This window comes from Penicillium arizonense, assembly GCF_001773325.1.
Source record: "Penicillium arizonense strain CBS 141311 chromosome Unknown PENARI_contig016, whole genome shotgun sequence".
In the NCBI taxonomy this organism is placed as follows: domain Eukaryota; kingdom Fungi; phylum Ascomycota; class Eurotiomycetes; order Eurotiales; family Aspergillaceae; genus Penicillium; species Penicillium arizonense.
In genome coordinates this window covers 420565-447713 of record NW_019173293.1, presented here as the reverse complement: position 1 = coordinate 447713, position 27149 = coordinate 420565, and the positions used below count along the sequence as shown (strand labels likewise).

The 27149-nt window shown below is 50.5% G+C and overlaps 12 protein-coding genes across 12 annotated transcripts; 5 read left to right on the top strand and 7 right to left on the bottom strand.

Annotated features, from left to right (window-relative positions):
- Positions 1-794: 794 nt before the first annotated feature.
- PENARI_c016G01966 (uncharacterized protein) lies at positions 795-2772 on the top strand (the record flags this gene model as incomplete). Its single annotated transcript, XM_022633975.1, has 2 exons — positions 795-1734; positions 1787-2772. The coding sequence occupies 2 exons, from the start codon at positions 795-797 to the stop codon at positions 2770-2772; spliced, it is 1926 nt and encodes a 641-aa protein (XP_022486080.1).
- Positions 2773-4016: 1244 nt separating this feature from the next.
- PENARI_c016G05654 (uncharacterized protein) lies at positions 4017-5552 on the bottom strand (the record flags this gene model as incomplete). Its single annotated transcript, XM_022634057.1, has 2 exons — positions 4017-5255; positions 5307-5552. The coding sequence occupies 2 exons, from the start codon at positions 5550-5552 to the stop codon at positions 4017-4019; spliced, it is 1485 nt and encodes a 494-aa protein (XP_022486187.1).
- A 302-nt stretch (positions 5553-5854) lies between these two features.
- PENARI_c016G05762 (uncharacterized protein) lies at positions 5855-7388 on the top strand (the record flags this gene model as incomplete). The annotated part of the gene is made up of 3 exons (XM_022634062.1): positions 5855-5913; positions 5970-6543; positions 6594-7388. The coding sequence occupies 3 exons, from the start codon at positions 5855-5857 to the stop codon at positions 7386-7388; spliced, it is 1428 nt and encodes a 475-aa protein (XP_022486115.1).
- Positions 7389-7489: 101 nt separating this feature from the next.
- Positions 7490-9451, bottom strand: PENARI_c016G02161 (uncharacterized protein; the record flags this gene model as incomplete). The annotated part of the gene is made up of 1 exon (XM_022633980.1): positions 7490-9451. The coding sequence occupies one exon, from the start codon at positions 9449-9451 to the stop codon at positions 7490-7492; it is 1962 nt and encodes a 653-aa protein (XP_022486196.1).
- Positions 9452-9632: 181 nt separating this feature from the next.
- On the top strand, positions 9633-10631 carry PENARI_c016G09564 (uncharacterized protein; the record flags this gene model as incomplete). Its single annotated transcript, XM_022634139.1, has 1 exon — positions 9633-10631. The coding sequence occupies one exon, from the start codon at positions 9633-9635 to the stop codon at positions 10629-10631; it is 999 nt and encodes a 332-aa protein (XP_022486144.1).
- Positions 10632-10864: 233 nt separating this feature from the next.
- Positions 10865-14734, bottom strand: PENARI_c016G07137 (uncharacterized protein; the record flags this gene model as incomplete). The annotated part of the gene is made up of 2 exons (XM_022634096.1): positions 10865-14646; positions 14701-14734. 2 exons carry the CDS (start codon positions 14732-14734, stop codon positions 10865-10867), a joined length of 3816 nt encoding a protein of 1271 aa, XP_022485992.1.
- Positions 14735-15228: 494 nt separating this feature from the next.
- On the bottom strand, positions 15229-16277 carry PENARI_c016G05595 (alpha/beta fold hydrolase; the record flags this gene model as incomplete). Its single annotated transcript, XM_022634055.1, has 4 exons — positions 15229-15467; positions 15520-15735; positions 15821-16105; positions 16175-16277. The coding sequence occupies 4 exons, from the start codon at positions 16275-16277 to the stop codon at positions 15229-15231; spliced, it is 843 nt and encodes a 280-aa protein (XP_022486013.1).
- A 455-nt stretch (positions 16278-16732) lies between these two features.
- On the top strand, positions 16733-18283 carry PENARI_c016G03120 (uncharacterized protein; the record flags this gene model as incomplete). The annotated part of the gene is made up of 1 exon (XM_022634000.1): positions 16733-18283. The coding sequence occupies one exon, from the start codon at positions 16733-16735 to the stop codon at positions 18281-18283; it is 1551 nt and encodes a 516-aa protein (XP_022486007.1).
- A 466-nt stretch (positions 18284-18749) lies between these two features.
- On the bottom strand, positions 18750-23440 carry PENARI_c016G12390 (uncharacterized protein; the record flags this gene model as incomplete). Its single annotated transcript, XM_022634212.1, has 6 exons — positions 18750-20008; positions 20100-21728; positions 21814-21931; positions 22006-22671; positions 22722-23156; positions 23261-23440. The coding sequence occupies 6 exons, from the start codon at positions 23438-23440 to the stop codon at positions 18750-18752; spliced, it is 4287 nt and encodes a 1428-aa protein (XP_022485997.1).
- A 512-nt stretch (positions 23441-23952) lies between these two features.
- PENARI_c016G06744 (uncharacterized protein) lies at positions 23953-24240 on the top strand (the record flags this gene model as incomplete). Its single annotated transcript, XM_022634087.1, has 2 exons — positions 23953-24158; positions 24234-24240. 2 exons carry the CDS (start codon positions 23953-23955, stop codon positions 24238-24240), a joined length of 213 nt encoding a protein of 70 aa, XP_022486148.1.
- A 71-nt stretch (positions 24241-24311) lies between these two features.
- PENARI_c016G06813 (uncharacterized protein) lies at positions 24312-24672 on the bottom strand (the record flags this gene model as incomplete). Its single annotated transcript, XM_022634088.1, has 3 exons — positions 24312-24428; positions 24515-24587; positions 24665-24672. 3 exons carry the CDS (start codon positions 24670-24672, stop codon positions 24312-24314), a joined length of 198 nt encoding a protein of 65 aa, XP_022485958.1.
- Positions 24673-25075: 403 nt separating this feature from the next.
- Positions 25076-26036, bottom strand: PENARI_c016G05629 (aminoglycoside phosphotransferase family protein; the record flags this gene model as incomplete). The annotated part of the gene is made up of 2 exons (XM_022634056.1): positions 25076-25488; positions 25547-26036. 2 exons carry the CDS (start codon positions 26034-26036, stop codon positions 25076-25078), a joined length of 903 nt encoding a protein of 300 aa, XP_022486047.1.
- Positions 26037-27149: the final 1113 nt, after the last annotated feature.

Sequence of the window (27149 nt, the reverse complement as noted above, 5' to 3'; positions counted from 1 at the left end):
GGGATGACGACTAGGTTTGTTGTGTTTGCAAATTCTGTCAACAGCGTCAAGCATACAGCACATGCAGAAAAGAATTCACTACAGTACCTATACTCCGTAGTATATGTGGAATACTGTAAGTCAATCAATATTTCCCAGGAATATGTAACAATGTAACAGTCAAGGGAAAAGAAAAGAGTCGGTGAGCGGCGCCAACGAATGGGCTGCCGTTGTTCGCAGCCAATCACGAGCGCCCCCCACCTCCGGGAAAAAAGTCGACTATCGTCCTTCTACTCTTCTTCCTCCATTCCACCCATTCTCCATTCTTCATTCCATATCAAACTGTCGACTTCTGATCCACTGAACTTTTGACCCTTCTACTTACAAGATATCGTCGAATAACCAGCCAAATGGCTTTCGTTGAGCTGTAAATGCCTCGCTGGGGAGCCATCCGGTTCCCCAGTCCTGCAGCTCCGATCCTTATTTCGACTTGACGATATCTGTTACTCTTTCAACGCCTCCTGTGAAGCGTTGGAATTGCCCCAAAGTACACTCCCAGAAGGAGCACGGCGTTCGCATTGAACTGCGGGTGCTTTCACCATCAGAAAAATCTCCCTACCTCCCGCTCCGCCTCCCCACCCTCTACCCACCCTCGGCCCTCCCTTTTATGAACAACCTTGGACCCAATTACGAATATTCTCTTCGCCTAAAGAGATCCACCCACCACACCCTCCACCTGCTAGGCCCGCCTCAACGAAAAGGGAGCTGAACAATCCGGACCATAAAACTCCACGTCTCCTACCTTCTTTCTCGCAATGCCTCAATCCTCGTATTCCTCCAAGCGGGCACCCAAGAGTTCAGCTAAAAACGCTCACCCCCGTCCTTCAACCCCCGAGGGCCACTTCATGCGCAATCTCGATATGTCTCCCAAGGCCAACCCCCTTAGGAAGTCGGCCAATGGTCGACCAGCCGACAGAAAACGCAGAGCATCGTCCTCCTCTGTCTCTTCTGTCTCCTCAGTCTCGTCCCTTGAGGATCTGAGCGAGGAGGCAGATGATTCCGAAGAAGATGCGGACGATGAGGAAGAACCAGCTGTCAGGGCTCCGTCTTATCGTCGTAGGGACAATAAGGCGGGGCGCCAACCTGCACGAGCCAAGAGAAGACGGGTGGTTCCCGATGATAGCAGCAATACTAGTGACTCTGATGAGAGTTCTGACGATATTTATGCTGCAGTGGACTATATTACGGATGCTGAAGACGAAGAGCAAGACGTTGAACAAATGGAAGAGATGATGATCATGGAGTCTGAAAGATCACAACGGGCTATGCCCACCTCAGAACTCAACGATGAGCAATGGACCATCTCCAACGTATTTGACGACCACATGTTCCTACCGGCGGCTTCTTTCTTCGACGAGGAGCACTTGTACTCCGCCATGGACGCTTTTGGAGAGCCAGAAATGACTAGCGAGGCCGTTGAGACTCCAGTTGCTCGACGAGTCCACTTCGAAGAGCGATCTGACTCGTCCTCCGACAGTGACTCCCACACCGATGATGAAATTCCAGGTGACTTTTTGCAGCAAGACAGCTTGGACCCACAGCTGCGTCGTATGATTGAAAATGACCACGAGTCCTACCGCACCAACCACCGTAGGCAGTCTGAAGAGATCTTTGGTGATGCTGATTACGGCCACGGAAACATTTACCACGTCGAGTCTGAGGGTTCCTCCGAGGGCAGCTTGAGTGGATACGAGAGTATGATGACCGGTCATCAACATTTTTGTTCTGTTTTGCTAACCTGCTAAAGGCGATGATGGCGACACCACAGATGAAGATTTGCCTCCGCCAGCTACCATCACTCACCCTCGATCCCTTCTTCGCCGGGACTCATCCGACTCATTGGCCCCCGTGGGTGACGACAAGAGTGATAGCGTCCCTCGCCGCCGTGGTCCCATCATGGGAACCTTCGTGGCTGATCCCCACAAGCCAGTGGCTCTTGTTGACTGCACTGGAAAGCACCTTGTCATCATCCCGGCCTATGCATCCTCTCGCCACGACTGGCTCGAGTCCGCCGCCAACAGCATGCCCGGAACTGCCAATACCAGCCCTCGCCAGACTACTCTTCACCTGGTCGATGAGAGCGATACCGACGCTCTTGCTTCTCCTAACCAGACGGACCTCAGCCCCATGCTGGCATCCAGTGCCAACCTCATGATGACCGCTCTTGGAAACGACCTCACACCTGGAGGCCAGGTCATGGGTCCTCCCGAGGCGTTCTACCCCTCGCAAGACTTCGCCATCGACAGCTCATTTGAGGAAGATGAAGACGATGACCCCGAGTCCACCCTCAATGTCGACGACTTCATCGACTTTGGCAACGGCTCCTCGGACGAGGAAGAAGACATGGACAAGCAGTTCGACGATGAAGCCCATGTCTCCCCAATGGCACCCCCATCCGTGAAGTCCATTAACGCCTGCACTCCCACGCGCAAATCCGACTCCCAAACCCCTAACAATGAAGAGCGCTTCTTGAACCACCTGGACAAGGGCATCGTCACAGCCTTCCGCCGCAACCACAACCGCTACCAGGCTCTCCTCCGCCTTCCCCAGCACCGCGAGTTCATGCCCGCAAACTCCCCAGCTCGCCCTGCAAGCGTATTCCGCCACGCAAAGAACAACGACCAGCGCACGCCAACTCGCAAGCGCAAGTCAAGCGGTATCGCCGGCGGCGAAGCTGTCCGCCGTAAACTGATGGACGCCCAACAACGGCGCAGCGCTCAACTCCCAATGTAAACAACTGGTGCTTTTGATTGTCGTCTAGACACCCCGAACCGGACCAGACATCCACACATATTCCCTTCCCCATGGGCCATGTCCCCGGTTCTCGTTACGATTTCCACGACTTTTGGATTTACAAGATCATGATACACACGGGCGCATCTCCTATTCATTTCCTTGGTCGCTGGCTGACTCGACTCTTGTGGGCTGCTTCCCCCACCCACCTTGAAATGGGCGCAAAAGCTCACACTTCCTGGTATCATTGCATTTTCTGCTGGGTTGTTGGCATCAGAATCTGGTCTTCTGTGATTAGATACTCTTTTTCTACTTCCCCGCCCTGCTTGTCGAAAAGTCTATGTTGGTTCTTGACATATTGGAAGAACCAGATTACTTGTCTTGCCATTATTTTTTGCATTATCTATGCTCTTCTTTTTTTTTTTTTCTTGTTTTTTTACTCTCATTTACTTTCCTCCCTTACCTTTTCTCATGGTGATACCTTTGGATCTGGAGTTAAAAAATTTGTGGATTTTTGTTTCATGAGTGATGGCTATTTGTTTGCTTTTCTATTTACCAATTTCAAAAAACATTCGAAAATGATCCTTTTCTCTGGACAAGTGGAAGATGTAGTCAATAAAGTTAAGGCTTTCAGTATGACCGCATGCATGCAGGACGTCTCCTGCAGACTGTTGAGCCTCATCCTTGCGGGTACGTACATCCTAAATCCGGGGTGCATTCATTGAAACCTGCCGAGCATTCCTTGCTTCATTAACAGATGATCTTACTTATTATCGCCATTCACACACATCATCTAGCATTCGAGACCTTTCTATTAATCAAAACCTGCACAGACTAAATAATTTCACAGCTAGGTCTCGCTTTCTTGGCGTTCTTAACCTACTTCCTGATATCATCTACGAACGCCGAGCAATAACCACCTTGACTCCTTTTTCAATGGATAATTTGGGATCTTGATATTTATACACCGGCTGAACAAAAGCCATGATCAATACTACCGGGCCAAACAAATGCCATGATTTCCAAAAGAACGAAGATGCGTCTGGGTACCAACAAGACTCGTGACAGGGATCCAACCAGAACTGGGACCAAGACAACAACGCGGATCGGGTGGAAATTGGTGTATATATAGACGAGACTTTTCATTGAAAATTAGCTGCTTAAGGTTTTTTGGTATTTTCCCCCCAAATTTGTGAACCTGGAAATCAAATTATCATAGAAAGCTTTCAACTTGGCCCAACATATTATACAGTACTAGATGTTTCCTTCTCTTTTACAAGACTCCGAGCTGGCCATCGCTTCTCAACTGCGGCAATCACGACCGTCAAAACAAGCTCAACTGCAAAGAACATGGCAGCAATCTGATACCCCAATTTGAAATGCGGCGCTTGGCTGCTATTATAAGCCAACAGAGGCACCCAAGCATTGAATGTGAAGGCAACCGCTTCCATCACTCCAATAACAACAATACGATGCTCAGCCGAGAAGCCGCACGTTTCACTAACCCAAGACGTAAAAATGATTCCCGCGCCCGTCTCAACATAAGTCAACAACCAGCCCGCCATCATCGCCGCGGTATTGTGCACCGGCCAAACAGAGAGAATGATAGTCCCGACCAATGCCGGAACACAAGCAAACACGATAACAGGCCAACGCATCTGCAAATAATCACTTGTCCAGGCATAGAGGAGCGTGAAAATAATCTGCAACCCATATCCAGCAGAGGGGATAACGTTGACTTGTTCGACTGTGTAGTTTTTAGTTGACTTCAGCCACACGTTGAAATATGAGTAGATTCGTAAACCGCAAACGTGCGCAATGAAGACGGTAGAAAATAAGTAGACTGGCCATGAGCGAAAGACATCCACAAATGTTCGCCATGTGAGCTTGGCTGCTGGCGCACGCCCAACAGCCTTCATTCTTTGCTCGGCATATTCAGTATCCTCTTTGCTGAGCCATCGGTTCTTCGAATCGCTGGGAGAATCAGGGATAGCCCAGAAACCATACAGTGCAATGGGAATTCCAAGAATCCCATCAAAAATAAACAACCACTGCCAAGCGGCCAGACCTGCGCGGCCATCCATGCCCGAGTATAGCGCCGCCTGGAGATAGCCTGAAAACATATTTGCCGCGCTAGAAGAGGCTTGGAAGATTGCGCTTCGCTTCGCCAGTTCTTGTGGCGTATACCAATTTCCGAGAAGCGTGATAATGCCGGGGTAAGCGGAGGCTTCGAAAAGGCCGATGAAAAACCGAAGTGCAAAGATGGTTTTGGGGCCTTTTGAGCCCGCAAGAGCCATGACGAGAATACTCCACAGGAGTTCAAGAGCCGGTAACCAGATAGATGGGCGGATTTTGGTGAGGATTAACTGGGATGGGATCTGTCCGACGATGTAACCGATGTTCCAGTATGTTGTCAAGTAGTTCAGGTCGTTTCCCTTCAGGTCGAGTGCCTCTTTCATGCCCGAAACGTAGGCATTGGAAGTCTATCTATGTCAGTTCACATATTCATTTTGCTAGCTCTTCGCTTTACTTACATTGGATTGATCCAAAGACTTGATGAAATATGCCGTACAGGCATAGCTCAGTAGCCACCAGTCCACTTTCTGAACAAGCTTGCGCTCTCGAGGCGACTTATCCCAGGTGTCCCATATCGAAGCCTTGAGTCGAGCTCGTTTGGCTTGCTGTATCGGTGCTACCTCCGACTGTTCGCTTGGAGCATGGAGCTCCTGGCCCTTGACCTCAGGCGTCGGTTTTGGTTGATCGGCGTGATCAAACACCATGGTCGCTCAAACCAGCAATGACTATGAGAAATGGACCATTTCATGAATTTCACCTGAACTAATATTTATATAGTTGCTAAAATTGGAAGGGTGTATCAATTATTCGAGATAAGCACATCATCCAGCCCTATATCGGCGCGGCACCGCTCGTTATTACCCAGTCGGGACTAACCTACACGTTATCATGGGCTGATATGGCGTGAGCGGTTTCTGTTGAGCGGATTATCTTAACACACTTCACATTCCAAATCTAAAAGCCTAAAAGATCGCTGTTAGTCGCTAGACTTTTGACTATTTTTACGATGCAAGTTGAACGGGTGGCTGTTATCGGCGCAGGTCCTTGTGGCCTGGGAGCCGCAAAGTACGTTTTTCTATGCTTTTAGGGCAGAACGTGAATAACTAATGAGTTATACGCAGATATCTTCTGGCGGAACAAAAATTCAAGACAATCACCATTTTTGAACAGCGCGACAAACCTGGAGGTGTATGGAATTACACCGGCGATCAAGGCATCAGCAATGCATCGGTGCTTACTCGTTCCAAGCCAAGCCAGGAGCCTCAACAGCCCGTGAACGGGACTTTTATTTCCCCTGTATATGACTCTCTCGAGACAAATATTCCAAATTCGATGATGCAGTTCACCGAGTGTCCGTTCCCTGCGGGAACCGCGCTATTTCCAACCCATGTGGTCGTGAAAGACTATCTCCATCAGTATGCAGAGGAGTTGAAGCCGCTCATACGTCTGCAATCCTTGGTTTTGGATGTGGTACTATCCAACAAGCACCCAAATCCAGAATGGACTGTGACGTGGCGTAATTTGAAGACTGGCGGCATCTTGGTGGAGCAGTTCGATGCAGTTGTAGTCGCGAATGGACACCACAATGACCCATATATCCCTGAGATTGCTGGCCTGGCTGAGTGGAATCGAACCTACCCAGGCTCCATCATTCATTCTTCCTCTTATAGGCGTGCTGAATCGTTTGCAAACAAGGTATGTAACCCTCCGCCCCCCAAGAACCCCATGTACTCAGACAACAATAGAAAGTTATTGTCGTCGGTCACTCCGCCTCGGGAATCGACATCGCCACTCAAATTGGGCGTGTGTCAAAACACCCGCTGCTGATTTCCGAGCGCACAGCAACAACACTCTCCCCAGAAAAAGCCGCCATTGCCCAAACCCTTCCGGAAATCAGCCAACTCCGTGCCGAAGGCGGTCGTGTGCAGTTTGTCGATGGTCGCGAAGAGCGAGATGTCGATCACATTATCTTCTGCACAGGCTACCACTTCTCCATTCCATTCTTATCATCTCTCCAGCCGCCTCTTGTCACGAATGGCGTTCGCCCTCACCATTTGTACCAGCACGTCTTCTACAGCAAAGAGCCCACCCTCGCGTTGATCGGCTTCCCGCAACGGATTGTCCCATTCCCCTTTAGTCAGGCGCAAGGAGCCTGGGTTGCGCGCGTGCTGTCGGGACGACTAGCGCTGCCTTCTGAGGCCGAAATGGAGCGGTGGATTGGGGAATGGACGGTCGAGCGCGGCGAAGGACATAGCTTCAATATCCTTGCTTTCCCGCTTGACGCAACTTACATCAACTCCCTGTACGAGTTGAGTTCACATGCGACGCGAAAGGATGAGTTGGAAAATGATGGGCAGGGTAGGAGACCGCCTTTCTGGGGCGAGAAGGAGAAGTGGACGCGTGCGAGATTCCCGTTGATTAAGAAGGCGGCGCAGGCACTTGGTGATCGGAGATCTCAGGTTAAGAGTTTGGAACAGCTTGGGTTCGACTTTGAGAAGGAGACTGCTCAAGATCCTGAGGTTGGGAATCCGCGTCTATAGACGGACACATGGGTATCCCACATAGGAGATCGAGATTCCAATAAATTCCAGTGAAAGATAGGAAAGAAAAAAGACGACTCTCATTCAGAGCATATCAGATCCTACATCACCCAAAGATTCATCCACTGCGTGTCTAATAGGCTTTCACCCATATCGTTCTCTGCTGGGGTCAAAGTCCCGTCCTGCGCAACCCTGGCCCGATTACCCAGGATTCCACTCTGTAGCCCAGCACTCAAACCATCCGTGGTAAAATATTGATGCGAAACCCTTCGCTCCGCAACCTTTGACCTCAAGGGCCAGATATAAAAGCTTGCCTCACCCATCGTTTGGCTCAGCAATGCTTCCAGTTCATTTTGGACAGATTGTAGCCTCATTTCAGTATCTAAACCTGAAGTGTCTATCACAGAAGACCCGGACAATTGGCTTCGTGCTATCAAGGGGCTGTTTTGCTTTCTGCTGATATCTGCAAGGCGCCGCAGAATTCGAGACGCGTCATGTGCAGCGACCCAGGAGGATGGAAAGAATTCAAGCAAGGTTGCGAGAAGATGAATCTCGGGGATATCGTCAAAGGCTGGGGCCCATTGACGAGTACAGTAGAGAAATATTGCAGCCAATGAAAGGAGGCGACAGAGTGTAATCCAGTTCATGGGCAGATGCCGGTGGTCATGCAGTATAAGGCTCAACCGGATGTACTGCTGCGCAGCACCCTGGAGATTTGGCAGATTTTCTTCGGTTGCAGAATCTCCTTGTGCGGGGGTGTACAATAAGAGAAGCAGGTTCTGGTAGCGGACATTAAGCCATGTGATGGTCGTATGGAAGGGAAGCTGGTCTGGTTCGCACAAGGTGGAGCTGGATAATAGACAACCCTGTGTGTACCAGTCTTCGATTTGGATTCGGAGCTCTTGGGGACTTGTAGAGGGATTGGGATCATAAATGGCGTTGATGATGCGTGTCTCAAGTTGTCGCAGAGAAATCACATGCCGGCTGACCTGCAAGGCTATTGCGTATTGATGTCCTTCCTCAGAGCCGTATTCATGAATCATGATGCTCGGTAGTGGTACTTTCATTATATTGTCAGGAAAGGCAAATGGCAGTCCATAGGATATGCTGATCATGCGAGTGAACACATATACTGACCAACCAAGCCGACGACGGAGCTCCAATGCCCGAGGTGAAAGTGTCTGGCAAATGGAAGACTCATTCATCAGTCCGACTGCCAAAGCATGGTTGGTGAGAACACCAGCGATGGCTCGCGGATCCTGGTCACCGGGCTTGAACAAAAGATACAAGCCAAGGAGGAGCAAGGTGCCTGCTGATTGCTCGTCCACTCGAGAGACACACTCACAGAGTACGCCCTTGAGACACGGTTGTAAATCTCGCTCCTGAATGTTTTGCGCTTCCCCGGCCCGCTGCAGGGTTGTGAAACCGATAGCCATTATCATATAGAGACGGTTTGGTACAGCCGAATGAGGGAGAAGGTCATTATCTGCCTCTTTATTGCAAAGGGTATCAAAATCTTGAAGAACAAACTCGCTATCCATAAATGGGTAGCTTCGATGAACGTGTCGAAAATAGGCATGTAAGCACTTGCGACTCGCTGCAACAGAAAGGCAGACGTTCTCTTCAGGTTTGGGGCTACGGCTCACTTCAAAGCCACTCTCGCTGCAAACAATCTCTATGGTCGCTTCATCTGATGGAGACTGTATTGGACTGTCCAATGCCATATCCCGCCCAGTCTCGATAGATTCGATCGGCGATCTACCGACGGGAAGTGCATCATTCACAAGGCGGCTCAGCCAGTCAATACGTGATCGCAATTCGCGCTCGCGCGTCTGTGGACTGACAGATTCCTCCATCAAAGAGCACGGCACCCAAGCAGCCTGGCATTGCTCGCAGGATCCGTCAGGTGTTCGGGAGCACCGCTTCTTGTGTTGGCGACAACGGCGACACGCCGGCACAGAAGAGCGTCGACCATTAGCAGTGGTGGGTTTGACCTGTCGGGTTATTCTCTCCGGTTTTGATTTATTTCGATGGACGCGGAATCGATGCACGGCGCCCTCCATGATTGTCGGATGGAAAGAGTCGCCGGAGAGATAGCGCGATAACCAACCAACGGAGCACGTCATTTCTTCCCCGAACTGGAAATATCCATCGGTGCTGCACCGCGTTGTATATTCAAAAGGATGCGTCGATTCTTCGAAATGGCTTCTCAAATCATGTCTCTCATTCAGAAGCAATCTCATCATGGTATCCGAAACTGAAGCGCTGGAAATCTACCGCACCGCGATCCACTTTGACGGGTTGAACATCGCCAACTGGTCCCGCGAGATCTTCGAAGCCTGGCAACAAGGCGGCATCACCGGTGTGTCATGTACATGCGGTATCTGGGAAGGGTTTCGCGGTGCCATTACCAATGTGGTCCAATGGAAAAAATGGTTCGAAGAGCACTCCGACCTCATCGTACAGGCGCATTCTGTCCGTGATATTCGCCAAGCAAAGCGCGATGGAAGAACGGCAGTTCTACTCTCCTGGCAAAACACAGCCGGCATCGAAGACCAAATCGATTATCTACGCGTTTTCCGCGACCTGGGCGTGCGCAAGATGCAACTCACCTACAACACTCAAAATTACTCCGGGGCTGGGTATACCGAGATCCGCGACTCGGGTCTCACTGGTTTCGGTCGACAAGTTGTTGATGAGATGGGTCGATTGGGTATTGTCGTTGATTTATCGCATGTCGGACCGGTGACTAGTGAAGATGTTATCGAATATGCGACTAAACCTCCTTGCTTCAGCCATGTGTTGCCGGGTGGTCTGCGCGATCATCCACGAAACAAATCGAACCATCTTCTACAGCTCATCGGTAAGAAGGGTGGTTTTGTTGGAATCAGCCAATTTGGACCGCATATGGCCAAGGGCAATGAGTCGACTATTGACGATTACGTTGCTGCGATGGACTTTGTTATCGATTTAGTTGGCGAGGACCTGGTCGGTGTGGGTTCAGATGCTAGTGAAGGCCATGCTCGACCAAGTGATTTTATGGCCTGGTGTAACCTTGATAAGGGTTATGCGCGTCAGCTCACGCCCTGGGGCAGTCAGACTGTCGTGAAGCCTCTGGGTCCATTGAAGGAACGCCCGGAACTGGCCAAGGCTATGGCTCGGGCAGACTGGTCAAAATCAAAGATGGAGAAAGTGTTGGGAGAGAATTGGCTAAATTACTTGGAGAAGATTATTGGCGAGTAATCTATAAAAATACCAGGTAAATTTTGTGTTAAGAACCAATACTCCATTTCATCAATCCTTGGTCTATCCCTAGTATCCCTAATCAAAGATTATATGCAGAAAGGTCCTCTGCACAGTCTATGCATTTTACCTCCCTCATATACAACTAAAAGGACACCCAAAAAGACATGACAAGGCCGCATAAACGACTATTCTTGTTTCATATATACCAGAAGTTCTTTTATATCCCATTTTTAACACCCAGAAGCGCCCCATCCTCCTCCACCAGGACTGTTTATTTGCATCATTTCCCCAGCCTGAAGGGCGAGAGCGGCTTTACCACCCAGGGAAAGTCTCTCCAAGGCAGTCTTATCATCATTCCACTTGAACGCATAGTTCTTTCCCACAGAACCAGGTTGACCACGGCTCATTCCATAGGGAGCAAAGACTCGTCGGTCACTGAGAATGCTGAATTTGAGCGGAATTCTAGCCTCAATCTCACGGACCGCACCGTTACCCCCTTTATACCGGCCACCTCCACCGGTATTGGGATTGATTGCGTGTCTGCGAATGATGACAGGAGTTCTCTTTTCAACGACCTCTGCATCTGTAATCTTTGTATTCGTCGAATGGGGCTGTACGGCATGTTCTCCATGCCAGCTGGGACCGGCACCACAACCGCCCCCTACGGTTTCGCCATAATTCCATCCGGGTTCAATGATCCCAGTGGTGGGATCTCTGCCTCCCATACCCCAACCGAAGCTGTTTGCACAACCAGAGAACGCTGCGCAGCACTCGAATGCTCGCAAAATTGTATCGATAACGCGCTGGCTTGCCAAGGTACTACCACATATGGCCACGGAAGCACTGGGTCGTAGAATTGATCCTTTGGGGATGCGGATGTCTATTGGCGATAGACAGCCATCATTTAGAGGGATATCTGCATCGAGCAGACACCTGATACTGTAGATGACGGCTGAATGGGTGATGGATATTGGGCAATTATAATTTCCCCACATTTGAGGACCAGTTCCTGCGAAGTCAAATACTGCTCCTCCCGCTTCGTCGATTGAGATTGAAACTTTGAGAACAGTGCCGTCATCGAAATGGTCGCTGGCTGTCAAGGGCATGGTCCTGGTTCGGGAAACATTCTTGAGGTATTCTCTGACTGCCGTTTCTGAATTCATCTGGATGGCATTCATGTAACGGTGCACAAAAGCGAAACTGAATTCGGCACACATCTTCTGCAGAAGAATGATACCACGCTGGTTGGCCGAGATTTGAGCCTTGATGTCGGATATGTTATCATCCAATCGGCGAGTCGGACTGCAGCCTGGGAGATCACCCGCAGCCAAGAAAGCGTTTCGCACATCGCTTTCCAGGAAGACGCCATTGTCGACTATTTTCATCGAGCGAACGTTGAAACCTTCTTGCCATAGCTCCTTGGAGTCTGGCATCATAGATGTGATTCCTTGGCCGCCGATGTCGGTGTGGTGACCCCGAGCCGCGACGTAGAAAGCAACAGTGGACTCGTCATCGACGAAGACCGGGGTGATGATAGTCAGATCCGGAAGATGTGTTCCACCACATTCAGGGTGATTGCTGAGAAGAACGTCGCCGGGCTTTAATTTTCCTTCCCATAGTCGGTGCTGATATTGGATTGCATATTGCATGCTTCCAAGATGGATGGGGATATGTGGGGCGTTGGCCACTAGCTTTCCCTCTCGTGAAAATATAGCACAAGAAAAGTCCAGACGCTCTTTGATGCTGGTCGAAATAGACGTGCGCTGCAGTGTGTGGCCCATCTGCTCGGCAATTGCCATGAACCGATGAGAAAGAATAGAAAGCTGGATCGGGTCGACAGTTCCAGAAGAATGAGACATTTCGGTATTTGAAATGCCAGTCTGCGACTTTTCGAGTACTAAATGATTCGGGAGGAGGTAGGCATCGAAACTAGGCTCCACGAAGATCGTCTGGGTTGCATCGATCAGCAGGGCAGGACCTTGCACCTGACCGGTGCGTTTGAATGAGCCAAGCTCAATGATTGGAACGTCGTGCCACTTTGTCTCGAAAAATACAGGCTGCGTCTGATCAGACTGCAGGTAGTCTTTGCGAGATTTGATTTCTTCTAGCGTGGCATATGGGGATGCTGTCTCCGTAGGAACACCACTTCGCCCAACACCACGGACCTTGATCGAGTCGATGTGTATTTTCCTTTCGAGGACAAAAGCAAACTCTCGTAGATGCGTGGCTATAAAGGACGCTCCATAATCCTCACCTTCTGGTTTCGGGATGGCAATGTTCGTATCTGTGCCTGCGTATCTCAAACTGAGAGATTCCTCGAAAACAACAGTAGACGGATCCGCACCCTGCGATAAGAGCGCGGATTCAACTTGGGACTTGAGTTTGTCAATCTGGACTCGAATGTCATCTATCACTTCGAAATCAAAGAAACCAACGAAGGGAACTGTGTTCTCAACCTGCAGGTCCGCCTGAGAAATGCCGACAGCTGATAGCAGTGAAGAGTGTTTGTGGATGAGAATCCGTGTGATGCCGAGTTTGTTGGCAATGGAACAAGCATGTTGACCACCAGCGCCCCCAAAACTGACCAAAGTATGGCTGCTCGGTGCGAACCCCCGTACTTCTGTTGCATTGCGCATTGGTCGGGTCATGGTCTCGTTTGCGACATCAAGAAACCCGAAAGCGACCTGTTCTGCGGTAAGAGTTTGCCCAGTTTGTTCATTGATCTCGCGAGTGATATCATGGAATTTTTGCTTGGTGATATCGAGATCCAGGTGTTGGTCTGCATTCGGACCGAAGATAGCTGGAAAAGAAGAGCGGACCAGTCTTCCCAGAAACAAATTTGCGTCTGTCACGGTGAGAGGTCCTCCCTTTCGGTAGCATGCAGGACCCGGGTGAGCTCCCGCGCTCTCAGGTCCAACAACAAACAGTCCATGACGAGCAAACAACATCGAACCTCCGCCGGCCGCGACAGTCGCGATATTCAACATCGGCGCTGTAATCTTTCGACCCGCCACCGTCGTCTCGGTCAAATAATCGTATTTGCCGTCATAGCGACAAACATCTGTGCTGGTTCCTCCCATGTCGAATCCGAGAACAGGGGTCCCTTCGGCCGCATCGAAACAAGTTCGAGCAATCCCAACAACACCGCCGGCTGGCCCACTGAGAAGAGCTTCATTTCCGCGGAACTTGTCAGCTTGCCTCAAGCCTCCGTCGGATCCCATGAACTCCACACGTTGAGGGAGTACACTAAAGCCGGCCTGGAATGCCGTGACATAATCTTTGACGATAGGGTACAGATATGCTTCTGAACAAGCCGAGGTGCTGCGTTGCAAAAATTTGATAACAGGGCTGACGTCGGAAGCTTTGACCACGGTTTCAAAGCCCATATCTTGTGCGATTTGCGCTACCTGGTCCTCGTGAGAAGGATACAGATATGAATGCACGAAGGAAATAACCAGCGACGTATAGCCTGCCGATTGCAGCCCGCTCAATACTTCTCGAACCTCGACCGGATCAAGGGCCTTCAAGATCCTTATTACTTCCCCGCTTGGCGTTCGTACCAGTGCGGGATCTGTGATTTCGGCTGTCTTGTCCAAAGGAAATGGATTGAGATCGTAGTCCTCGATGGTGATGCGTTCGTCAATTTCTGCCGAAGTTGCATACAGCGCAGGAGGCTTTCGGACGTTCAAGGCGAATAATTTAGGTCGTGTCTGGTCATCAATAACGCAGACATCTTTGAAGCCTTTTGTAGTGACAAATGCAAACTCTCGACCTTTGCCTTCCAGCAATGCATTGGTCGCGATGGTTGTCCCGATACGACAGGATGCTATTTGGGACCCGTCTAGCTGTTCGCCAACGGGTATTTGCCGCCCTTCTATAACCTCTAGTGCTCTTCGGATCGCCTCTGTTGGGGCGTCACGATAGTTCTGCGGATCTTCCGACAGCAGCTTGAACACAAGGTCATCGCGACCGGGGACTTGCACCAGGACATCGCAAAACGTGCCCCCGCGATCTAGGAACAGAATTAACTTAGGCCTATATTTGATGTCATATCACAATTACGTACCGATAGAGATGTTTATGCCTGGGTTGATTGACATGGCTGGTTATGTGTGATTTGACGAAGACAGACCTCGGCAGCAAATGTCAATGCCAAAAAGAACTGATCTTCAATATCACCAAACATTGATATTGGTAGATATGTACGATACTTCAAAATAACTCTCAAATCACGCATTATTTACGAGTTGTTAGGTGATGCGCCTCAACGGCCACCAGTCCCAAAGTGGAAATTATTTTCGGAAGTTCGCCGAGCGCTATCTCGATGTCTTTATCATCCTAAATGGGAAAAAGCTAAAAGCTACCGAGGAATGGTGTACGGAGCAGGAAAACAGAGATTATTATCATCTACTTTGCCTACAAGACATCATAATTTTGTGAACATTTCGATTTGTTTCTACAAGGATAGTCGCCCATGTCTTTTCAGATGTATCTTTCCTATGTATAGCTAGGGGCCTTACAACTACTATAAAACAAAAGCAGGGTGTGGGCGTACAAAGACACAATCAGGGTGGAATGAATATATTACTAAGTCTCATAAAACATGTTCCTTAATGAGCTCAATCACTTCCGCATTTTTCTCTAGATGAACGCCATGATTGGCATTCGCAATAACCTTCAAGTACGCACCTGGAATTTTCGAAGCAATAGTTTTAGATTGCTCTGGCGGGCAAATCCAATCGCGCTCTCCCACAATGACCAAAGTCTTCGCCGTGATCGAATGAAGTTGATCTCTATAATCGAAATACTTCTCCTGTTCGGAATACAGATCATCTTTGGGTGGTCAGCTTAAGTTCGTCGTGATATAATCAGGATAGCCGCTTACTATGAGACTTTGCATAAAACACGGTCTCAATGTTGTGCTTCAACGCGATATCGGGATCAAAGTGCTCGCTATATAGCGGCGCAGCTGCATACATGACGAGTTGGAACTCGAGATCGCTTTCGAATCGACCGAATATCTTATCCTTCAGAAATTTGATGGAAAGACCTGGGGCTTTAGATGCTCTTTGTTCTAGAGTATGAATAGCCGTTTCTTCATCTGGGTTCAGTTAGCGCAAATACCATGTTGATCTTTGAAATGCCCGCTGTAAGTCCCAAAACTTCAAATCCAAGATGGCACTTACGGTGATGCGAAGGAGCAGTTCCTCGAAGAATCAAATTTGAAACTCGAGATGGATAAGTGATTGCATACTGCTGGGCCAGGAACCCGCCGAAACTACCGCCGCATACAATACAGGGTTGATCAGCTCCAAGGAAATGCCGCCGTATTCCCTCAATATCTTCAACTAGTTGATGAAAGGTAAAAGGCTCTGTTCGTGAACTTTGACCATGTCCTCGAAAGTCGAAGGAAAGTACCCGATACAAAGAGGAGAGGGGTGAGTATGCTTTGAAGTCTGATTTATGGTCTCCTGTTACAGTTGCAAAGCAGCTTATCAGCGATCCATAGGCATTTAGAGGTAGATTTTATCGAGGCTCACCAAACCCTCGGCCGCCGTGCAGGGTGATTATCAGAGGTGCATTCTCAGGTCCGACTAAGCGGTATGCTAACTTAGCGCCATTGATAGAGACAAATTCAACCATATTGTGTTGCTATAGAAAGATATTTGGAAAAAAGAGGAAGTCAAATGGGATCGAGAGGAATAATAAAACAAGCGATAAAATGTAGGTATTGATCGTCCAATCCAGGGCATCACACTACAAGGATAGAGTGCACTATTTCCAAAGTCTACAAATAGAATCAAGGAAAGAGAGAGGAACGTTAAGCAAGCTCATGTTGCGATGCTGCGATGTCGCGATGTCGGCCCCGCACCGAGAAATATTTCGGTTTGAGGAAAGAGATCCACACTCCACCTGATGTTTAATGGGGAGAATCTACGCAACTGTTATCGCAAATGTCGTAATAACCTTATTTGGCCTTTTTTTCGCTTTGATAGTTCTAGATTGTTAGTATCTTATAGTTGCTATCTCGCTCATGATTCTTCCCGACATGGACTCTCTTGCATGTCAGATTTTGTTTGCCTCGGAGCCAATTCACAATGCCTATCTCAGCCGAAGCAACCGTTCAAAAGCCAACTCCAATTCCGAGAGAGTTGGATAACGCCTCAGATGTACAAGACCGCAAAAATAACATGACGGATTCATGTCACAGCTTGGAGAGGTCGACAGTCCAAACTGAGAATGCTCAGGAGTCCCAACGGTGGTTCCATTGGCATGAGCCAGGTACTTCAAAAGCCGACAAAAAGCTCATCTGCAAACTGGACTTTTTTCTTCTCAGCTACAGTTGTTTATGCTTTTTCATCAAGCAACTGGATGGCAACAATGTGTCCAATGCCTACGTCTCCGGCATGAAAGAAGAGCTTGGATTAGGACCAGGCAATGAACTGAGCTGGATGAACACATACTTCAGTATTGGCGCAATCCTCGGAGGCCCAATTTCCAACCTTGCCTTAACTGTTGTTCGACCGAGGTACTTGCTCCCTGGCGTTTTGTTCATCTGGTCGCTCTTCGTACTTTTCTTGTACAAGTGCAACCACGCATCCCAGCTCTACGGTCTTCGATTTTGTATTGGATTTTTTGAGTCCGCTGCATGGCCCGGAATTCAGTACGTTCTTGGATGTTGGTATCGCAAATCCGAACTCTCGCGTCGAAGCGGTCTGTTCGTCATGTCCGGAGTCCTGGGACAGATGTTTTCAGGTTACTTGCAAGCAGCACTATTCAAAGACATGGATGGAAAAGCTGGATTATCGGCGTGGAGATGGCTCTTTATTTTTGATTTCATTCTTGCTATTCCAGTCACCATTTACGGTTTTATATTTTACCCCGATACGCCTCAAAACACCACCGCATTCTATCTCTCCGAATGGGAAAGAAACCGGGCACGAGAGAGAATCGACGAAGAAGGTCGAACTCCCGTCGGAAAGCTGGATTTCACTGTTTTCAAACGGGTCCTGCTATCCTGGCAATTCTATACTTTTTCACTCGCATACGCCTTCTGGTCTCTCACCTGCGGCTCATATGTGATGCAGTATTTCGGGATTTGGCTCAAGTCGCTGAAGGTATACTCAGTACCTCAAATCAACAACATTCCCACATCCATGGGCGCCATCAATTTTACTTTCATGATCGGCACAGGATATGTCTCCGATAAGCTCGGCCGACGAGGACCCGTCTGTTTCGCAGTCGGATGTCTCCTAACCTTCTGCTATGCTATCTTCACGGCCTGGCCTGAATCAAGAGGGTTGAAGATGGCCGCATTCATTATCACAGGATGTTATGGATGTTATACACCCCTTCTGGCAGGTTGGGTCAACGCTTCATGTGGTGGAGATCAACAATTACGAGCATTTGTTCTGGCGTTCATGGTCAGTCTTGGGTCGGCTGTTGTTATCCCCTTCCAACAACTGCAATTTCCTAGCGGACAGGCGCCAACATTCACCAAAACACACGGCTGGGTCAGTGGGTTGTGTTTTGTTTTGGCGTTGACCCTATGGACTGGGTTTGGAATCGATGTTGTTGAACGGATTTTCACACGGAAGCGCAAGGAGCGCCTGCCTAAAGAAAGCGATGTTAGTGTCACGATGCCATAAGAAGTTGGAGGATTTTATCCTGAACTGTATATAGATAGTTCGGCTATAAAGACCATTGTATTTGTTACGCTAGCCTTTCCTACAATAACAGGTAGTATGATAGTTCTGATAGAACAAGGTGTAATTGACAACTTGATCCACCCTACCTAGGAGATTGCTTACTACGCGTAAAGCAAAAGTCTACTACACTAAATATAAAATGCATTGAATTCGTTGGCCAATTCTCTATCTATTAATATTAAATTTAATATATTTTTAATATACTAGTGGTGTAAAATCTATAGTTGAAAGTAGAGATATATATGATGGTGTAGATACACGGCCATAAACATGGGTCCCTATATACACCTGGCGCGATGTTGGAGTTGTTGCAGCATGCTATGGAATTGCCGCCCATGCGAGGTGGACCTTAGCCCTGAGCTTAAACAAGGCCAGACACACAAGACCTATAGATCTAACCGCTCCTCTAACTCGCCCCTAGATCCCAAAGCCTCTTAAACTCGCTATCTCGCTGTAAGAGAGCGTGAGGATTATCCCATTCCAGGAGCCGACCACCGCCCATGACAGCAACACGATCGAAGTCGACGACGGCACCGAGGCGATGCGCAACGGCAATGACGGTGCAGCTGGCAAATTGCTCGCGCATGACGTCCCTGATGAGCCGCTCGGACCGCTCGTCGACGTTGCTGCTCGCCTCGTCCATTAGGATGATCCGCTTGCCCGCCAGCATGGCCCGGGCGATGCACAGGAGCTGGCGCTGGCCCTGCGAGAGCCGATCGGCGTCCAGCGGGCTGTCTAGGCCGCCCAGCCGATCCACGACATCGTCCATCTTGAGCCGGTGCAGGACTTGGAGAATCTTGTCGTCGTCGGTTTGCTGCTGCTGCTCCTGCTGTTCGTGTTCCTGCCGGTGCTGCTGTCGGTGAAGGATGACAAGGTTGTCACGGAGGCTCATATGCTTCAGGAAGAAAGGGTGCTGCGGCACAACTGCCACTGCAGCGCGCACAGCCTGCCGTGGCAGCGTCGTGATGTCGACGCCGTCGATGGTGATGCGCGAGCCGGGGGTGACTTCGAGGAGGCGCAAGATGCAGCCTAGGAGCGAGCTCTTGCCGCTCCCGCTGCGGCCACAGATGCCGACCTTGGCACCGGCGGGGATGTCGAGGCTCACGCCGCGCAGGACAGGCTCGCCGCCACCGTGCGCATCGTACGAGGCCACCAGGTCCTTGACGGTGACGCGGCCGTGCGCCGGCCAGTTCTTGGGCACCGTACCCGTCTCGGCGGGTTGGTTCTCCGACTCGGTGTCGGTGCAGAACGTCTTGACGCGCGCGACGGCGCCAAACGACGTCTCGAGCTGCGTCCAGTCCTGGATGACGTGGGCCAACGACTGGCCGAACGACATGATCTGCACGAAGGCCAGGGCCACGTACTGCGGCGACAGCTGTGCCCGCAACTTCACGACCAGGACCATCATGACGGTCACGAGGACGGCGGTCATCAGGTCGAGCACGAGGCCCAGCCAACGCTGGATACAGAAGAGCAGGTAAAAGGGTCTTTGCGAGGCGTCGAGAAGGTCCAGGTACCGGTCGATGAAGCGCGGCCCCCACGCGAACGCCCGCACCGTGGACAGACCCTGGAGGAGGTCGAGAAACTGCGTGAAGAGGGGAGATTTGGCTTCGAGATCAAACAGCCGGATCTGCCGAGACGTCCGCACGTAGAACTTTTGCAGCACTGTTGGCCCATAGTAATATTAGCCTAGGGGTCAGTGCCATGATTTTTTGTGTCACATTAAAGGGCTTGGGGGCGGGCTGTGAAAACTTACACCAGCAGAAAGCGACGAAGGGCACAAGTGCGGCTGCAAAATACCCAGAAAAGACGCACATCAGGATGACCGACATGATGATGAGGGCAAAGTTGACGCAGAAATCCACAAGGGCAAAGGGCAGTTCGGTGTCGACGACCGACATATCCTGGCTGAAGCGATTTGTGGTGACTCCGACGTCGGTGCGCGAGAAGAAGGCCACTGGGGCATTCATGACAGAATGTAGAAGCCGAGCGTGGAGAACCTCGGAGCTCAAAGCCACCATGACGACCAGGAAGAAATAGGCGGCCCCTGTGATGCCCAAGACGGCGAGACCGGTGAGCATTCCGAAGAGCCCGAGGTAGTAGTCATTGGTGGCTTGGCCGGATTCTTTCGCAGTGTCCGTCCAGAAGCTGAGTACGAGTGCCGTCATCCGAAAACCTCCCGCGTACAGAATGGCGAGGGCAGCGAACAGTATGGTGTGCCATACAGGGACGGAGCCAAAGTAATATGCATATGTGGCAAACTCGCCGAGGACTCGTCCGGGCGATTCAGTGTCGTCGCTGTTCTGGTCAGCATCTTGTTCGGTTGGGCCCTTGGGAACAGTCTCGTGGCGATGCTGCATCAATGCTTTAGTTGCGTCCCGCGCGTCAATCGCGCCGTTCCGCTCGACTGCCAGTCCATGCAAATAATTTGTATCGGATTCAAGTTGTACGAATGAGCCTTGGTGCACGATATGGCCGCTCACATCCAGAGCGACCACATGATCGGCATAGGCGAGTCTATGGATGGCATTCGTGACACAGACCACGGTTATGCTCATCTGCCGGAAGAGACCAGTCTCGGCAAAAAGATTCTGGAAGACATGCTCCTCGGTCGCCGCATCCTGCCCTGCAAAGACATCGTCCAACAAGACTGTCTTTTCCCTGGAGTAGACAGCTCGGGCCAAGGCGAGCCGCTGCTTTTGGCCGCCGCTCAACGAAAAACCCGCGCTGCCCGCCCTTGTTGCATCTCCGTCGAGAAGCTCGCTGATATCCTGCTCGAGCCCGCACGCGTAGACAACTTGGCCGTACCATTCCGCGTCGTAGCTGGCACTGCCTAGGATATTCTGGCGTATCGTCAGGTTCTGAATCCAGGGATCCTGGCCAACAAACGCAATGTTGCCGGGATCGGCATGGATGGAACCCGCTCGGAGCGGGACTTCTCCCAGAATGGCTCGCATGAGGGTGCTCTTGCCCGAGCCCACGGGTCCGACGACGAAGGTGAAGCAAGACCTGCGGATGTTGACGGTGATGTCGTTGAGGATGTCCGGCTTTCCGGGAACCCAGCCAAAACTGGCCCCTGATATCGCCATAAGCGTGTCTCCTTTCTCATCGTCTTGGCTTGGATGATGATCCCGCTCGCTCAAGGGCAGTCTGTAATCGGTACAGCTTTCTGACAACAAGTAGTTTTGAATGCGAGAAAAGCACGCGAGGGCGGCACTGACGAATGGGATGGTACGAAACATGACAACCATGGGGTCCGCCAAGAGGTATATCAGCGAGAGCGAGGTATAAGCAGACTCCGTGTTCAAGGGCTGACCAGTGCTCTTGGAAACAATCACAAAGGTTACAAAGGTCGCCAAAGGGGCGATGGTCGCCGTGTTCATTGCTACTCGGCCAAAGGAATCAGCAGCAGCGTCATGACGACACGTTGAAAACGCGGCATAGCAAGGATCCATAGCTAAGGTACCTACCAATGAAAGTCTGTATGGACAATAGTCTGCGATACTGCTTGGACAAGTCCAGCTCTGTTATGCGGAGGTTCTGGATCATGTTCGCGACAACATCTGACAAGCCAAGCATTTTGACTTCCTGCAGTGAACCGATTAGTGTTGTAGCCTGACGTCAAGAATAGGTATTATCAGGCGTTCCCGCTGGATCCTAACCTTCATGGATGCGAGGACGGAAGCCGTTACATCGACCCGCGTTTGGATGCCCCTCATCCATCTCTTCTTGGCCGTGCCAATGAACTGGGCAAGCTGCAACATGCCAGTAGTGGCAATAATTGCTACAACGACCGGGGCCAGCGCGGCAAGGCCAAGCTGCCTATACAGGAGAAAGATGGCGACCGCAGACTCGATTGGCGAGGCCCAAAGCTCGTGCAAGGTTGCGGTGCTTTGACAGATACTATCGGTGTCCGTGGACATGAGCGATACCGCCACGGACTCGTCAAGAGCCGCGCTGCTGAGATCCAACGTCTTGGTGTAGATCAAACTGCAGAGACTGCCGCGAATCGAAGTGACAAATCGATATGTCATCTGGTAATAAAAGCCGTTCGAAATTGCTTGCCCAAGGAAGACCAGCAGCCATGCACCCGTCAGTCCCCATCCAATTGCATCCGACTGCGACGGATCGGCTGTCCAGGAAGTCGTCCTGGTGATGAGAAAGGGCAGCGTGTACTTGAAAGCTGCCAATGCAAGCCGGGGTGCCACGCCAGCCAGAAAGATATACTTGGTGGCCCACAACGTGGAGAAGGCCAAGGCATGGCGGTTGGATTGGTTGATGAACCAAACGAGTTTCGTGCTTTCGGGAGTAGTGTTCGTGCCGCTAGGCTGTCATGGATGGGGAGCAGATCATGATCGGTGAGGGAGCGAGTGAACACCGTTCGCATCAATGAATTCAGCCACCAGAAGACACCCCGGGCCAGTATGCCACTGGTTGCCTCTGGGGAGAGATACTGGTACTGTGACAGGAGTATAGGTCTCTTTTCCCAAGCTTCCGAAGTCAAGACAAAGAGTTTGATCGCGACAGTTGAGGTGAAGAGGCCCGAGATGGTGGAGTCATGGTCGGCAAGCCACAGGGTTCTGGCGATGACGCAGTCAAATAGCAAAGTAAAGAGTAAATAAACGTTGATGATGGTCGACGGTCGCACCGAGCGCGCGTGCTCGGCGTGGGACAGGAACAAGAGCAAAAATCCATCGATGAAGGCGAGCACGGCGGCCGACGTCCGCAATTGAGAGAAAGGCCACTTCTCTGCATTCAGAGCCCAGTACACCAAGACTGCAAGTTGTAAAGCTGTGTATACGCCTATCAATCCCTACAGTTACTGAACCAGTCAGTAGTTGTTTTTCCTTGCGGACACAATAGACCCAGAAAACATCTATGGTTTCGGGGGCGGAGGTTATCACGTGCCACTTTCACGATTGGCCGGTGGCTTTTGGCGACCTTGCGAGGCTGTCTCGCAAGCCAAAAGAGACGCTGTACGGCCACAACCAGAAAGAGGGCCGAAGGGACGATGCCGAGAACGGCGTCCTCGAAGGCGGGCGTAAAGTCGGAAGCGCCCGTGCTAGCAACAACGGCAAACCGAGTTTCGGGCGGCATTTCTTACCTCTCAAGATCAGGAGAACCACTTGGCTATTCCCTTGGAGCTTTACCAAAACACTTCAAAGCTTGCACATGGAGGAGGTTATATTTATGTCACGGAAAATGCAGGGCTGGGTTGCGCGATGCGAAGGAATCTGGTGCAATATTACGCGTTACCGGTTTATGTATATCTTTCGCAGTCTCTCGTTGCAGCCTTGCCTAACTTGTACTAAACCGTAGATAGGCGAGGTAGCGCGTCGGCAGAGGGCGAATGTCTCATAGGCCATGCCCGCGGCGAGTGGCCCTTCCTCGGCCACTTGGTCGCGCGAGAGGACGCGGAAGCCTGGGATGAACGACTTGGTCCACCAGTGCGAATCCTCCGGCCGGCAATCATCTGCGTGGTCCCTGTGCAAATAACGGTGAGCGACACGGCTGTAATTTCAAAGTCGCGTGCTTTTTGCTGATGTGGAGTTCGACGGACCATAGATACGTGGCTTGATACAGCTGCAGGTGGTTTCTCTCATGTCAATATGGCCTCATGCGTCGTCCCTGGAATCTGGATGGATGCCATCCCAAACAACCTTGCATCTGATGTGCATACGTACCTACAGGCCGAGCGTCTCCGGGGAGGCTGTCTGGACCAAATCGGACCAATGCAGAAAGGTCTGCCGGTCCCAGTCCTGCTGGTTGCCGACATCGATATTGGTCCGCCATTGCTGTGGTGCTCGGAACTTTAGTACGCCGTGAGGTATGGAGGTACATGGGTACGAGCTCAGTACTCACAGCCCCTGACCTAACGCATGCACGTGAGCCAGTGACATTCCGTACCGTGGGTATCCCGCGCCATTGCGGGGAGTGGTCAATGACAGCCCGCGGGCGTAGGGTGAGCTTACCATGTCGATGTATACAGAGGGTCTTCCGATCCCGGAAAGTCCTTGGCGACAATGACGACGTTGAAAACTGCCTCTTTGAGAATCAAGGAGTCTGCAGTCCAATGACGCCGGCTCTGTCGTCACCGTCAGCAAAAAGCACGTCCTGGACTTGTGCATGCTATCCTGACTCATAGAAACGTTCTCAAGGACAAAGACTTACCCGAGGACCCCAATTGTTAGCGGGGAAGCTGCGCACATGATGGACACCGTTGAGCTGCTTGAACAAAGTTGTACTGTGTAAAGACTGTATAGGTTAGAGCAAGAATCTTGTCTCGCCCTACTTCGCGGAGTGACCGATGCACCTTTTTACGTCGGCATGCTTCGTGATGTCTTCACTTTCTACACTCTTCAGCATGGTTCGGGTATTTTAGACGGTGTAGATGTTGGCTTTTCTTATTCTGGGAGAGGATGTTTTGGGTGAGTATCCGCGGTCTATGGTTTTGGGGGAGGGCAGGTTGGAGCGGTTTGGGGCGGCGGCAAGGAGTAAACTATGGGAAGCGCTCAGCGAGCCTGGTTAGACAACAAACGGTAAAATAGACGAGAGGACGGATATTTGATCTAGCTATACGCGATGAGTGTGGTATGTACGAGGTTTTTTTTGACCTCGTTCTCCTGACCGTATGTGCCTATGACCTAAGGGCTAGAATATATAAAATTCATAAGGTATATTTTCTATCTACCCTCGGTTGTATAGTCCCAATGAGCATCTTCATTCGCATAACTAGATACCCTTGGACAAGACAAACCACAACCAAGGGTGGTATACTGTCTCATCATCGACCGGGTCTAAAATAGTTGGCAGGTATCTCGTATTCCATTCTTCATCCAAGTCTTCATCAAAATATTCCGGATCCGGCCTGACGCGACGCGCCTTGCAATACTCCCAGTAAGCAGGATACCACCCTGCCTGGCCCCAATCAATGATGGCAGCTACTACTGGATTCGTCCCGGGCGATAAAAGGATATTTGGGGGCACAAGGTCGTCATGCGTGAAGACCACGGGCACCTCCCCATCAATCTCGATATCGCAGCCATTCTGAAATTTCTGGACGGCGTCTGCACCGTGGAATGGGCCAGCCAAGTCCCGGTGACCGGAAAGAAAGATGTCATTTAGAGGTTGATTATCTAGGCCACCTAAGGGGAACTTTAGCATAGTTCTGCCTAGCTACCGCAATGAATTCAAATCACTTACCCACGTAAAGGACTTGCTCGGGCTGTTCTAACGATCTCCAGGCCTTGACCATGCTGTTGATCTCTTTACAGACAGCCTCTCTCTCCTCATCGTTCAAAACACCCCATCTTTGCTCCAAGGGTTCGCCCCCTATCAAAGACATGTAGATAAATGCTTGGCCACAGTCTTCGGTCCACCCAAACACCTCAGGAACTGGTACTCTGCCTTTCAACTGCTTGTATACCATATTTTGGGTCTCTGCCTCTGTAATGGTTGTGTCGGCTCCATATTTGACAATCAGGCCCATCGATGGAAACTTGACAGGCGGGGGTCGGTTGAACCTTGTGCCACGGATGTTGCCTGACTCCACGTTGATGGCTCTCACCTCGGCCGGGGTAGGGAGCGTAGACGCCCGATGCTCCCTGAAAAAGCTGGAGTCGGAAATGGCCCTTGTTGTGTTGTGGCTTGAATCGTGGAGGCCGGCCTCGCCTTCAACCCCCTCGGGCGTCATCACAGGTGAAGCAGGGGTCTCGGCGGTTCTAGGAAGACCCGGCCTTCGAGAGTAGCGGAATCGAAGTAAACCGAGAGCCTATCTTTTATGCCGGGGGCATTGCTTGTAAGCTGTGCTGACAAGGTGGGAGCAAAGAAGCAAGCGCAAGAGGATATTTCCGGAATATAGGTTTCGATATTGGAGAGCTATAGGATGTCACATATATAATACAAGGTCTCGCATTCGATTGCTACATCACAGTTTTTGTTGGTATGCGATATCTGTTGGAATCTTTAAGCACACTCGCCTCTTGTAACACTTGGTCCGGCTCGGGCCGACAGTCGTGGCTCCAGAATGGTCTCGTGACTTGCTAGGCACCGCTGGAATATGATTGGCTCTGTCCTTCTTGTAGAATTGTACTCTAGATCACAGCCTTATTTTAGCGCCTACTCCCTTCTTTCTTCGCCTCCCCACGGGAAATTGCCTCCTTTAACTCCACCACTACGTTTCCCGGTGTGAAAACCAAGATCTATTTATAATCCCCTCCGGAATGGACGGACTTTCTGCAGCAGCCAGCGTAGTCGCTGTTGTTCAAGTGATAGGGAGCATTGTCAAAATCTGTGGGGGTTATATCAAAGGGGTGAAGGATACTAAAAAAGACATAATTTCACTAAAACAGGAGGTTGCAGGTCTTATAGGGCTTCTCGAGAAGCTAGGAGAGCTCCTCCATAGCTCGAGTTAGGCAAAGCTTCCCACCTCCCAGACACTTATTACGATACTAGTTAGGCTCCAACAGGTCAATAGATTTTGATTGATCGATTGATTGATTGATGTGACCATATACCTGCTGACTGGGACAGGCTGATCAGGATCTTAAAATATCGGAGTTTCTGCACGATGCGAAACGATTTGTCCTAAAGAATAGGCAAATAGCGGATAGACACCCCTTCAAATATAGTGCGCACGACTTGTTTTTGCACCAACAACGGCAGTGGTTCGGAAAGATTTCCACAAAGAGCTCCCTGGTTGGATACGCACCCGGCCAAAGGTCGAAAAGTTCTGGACCGCAGAGTTCAGCTGACAAAGCCATCGTCCCATGCGAAAGATTGAGACAAACGAGTGACTTATATTCTG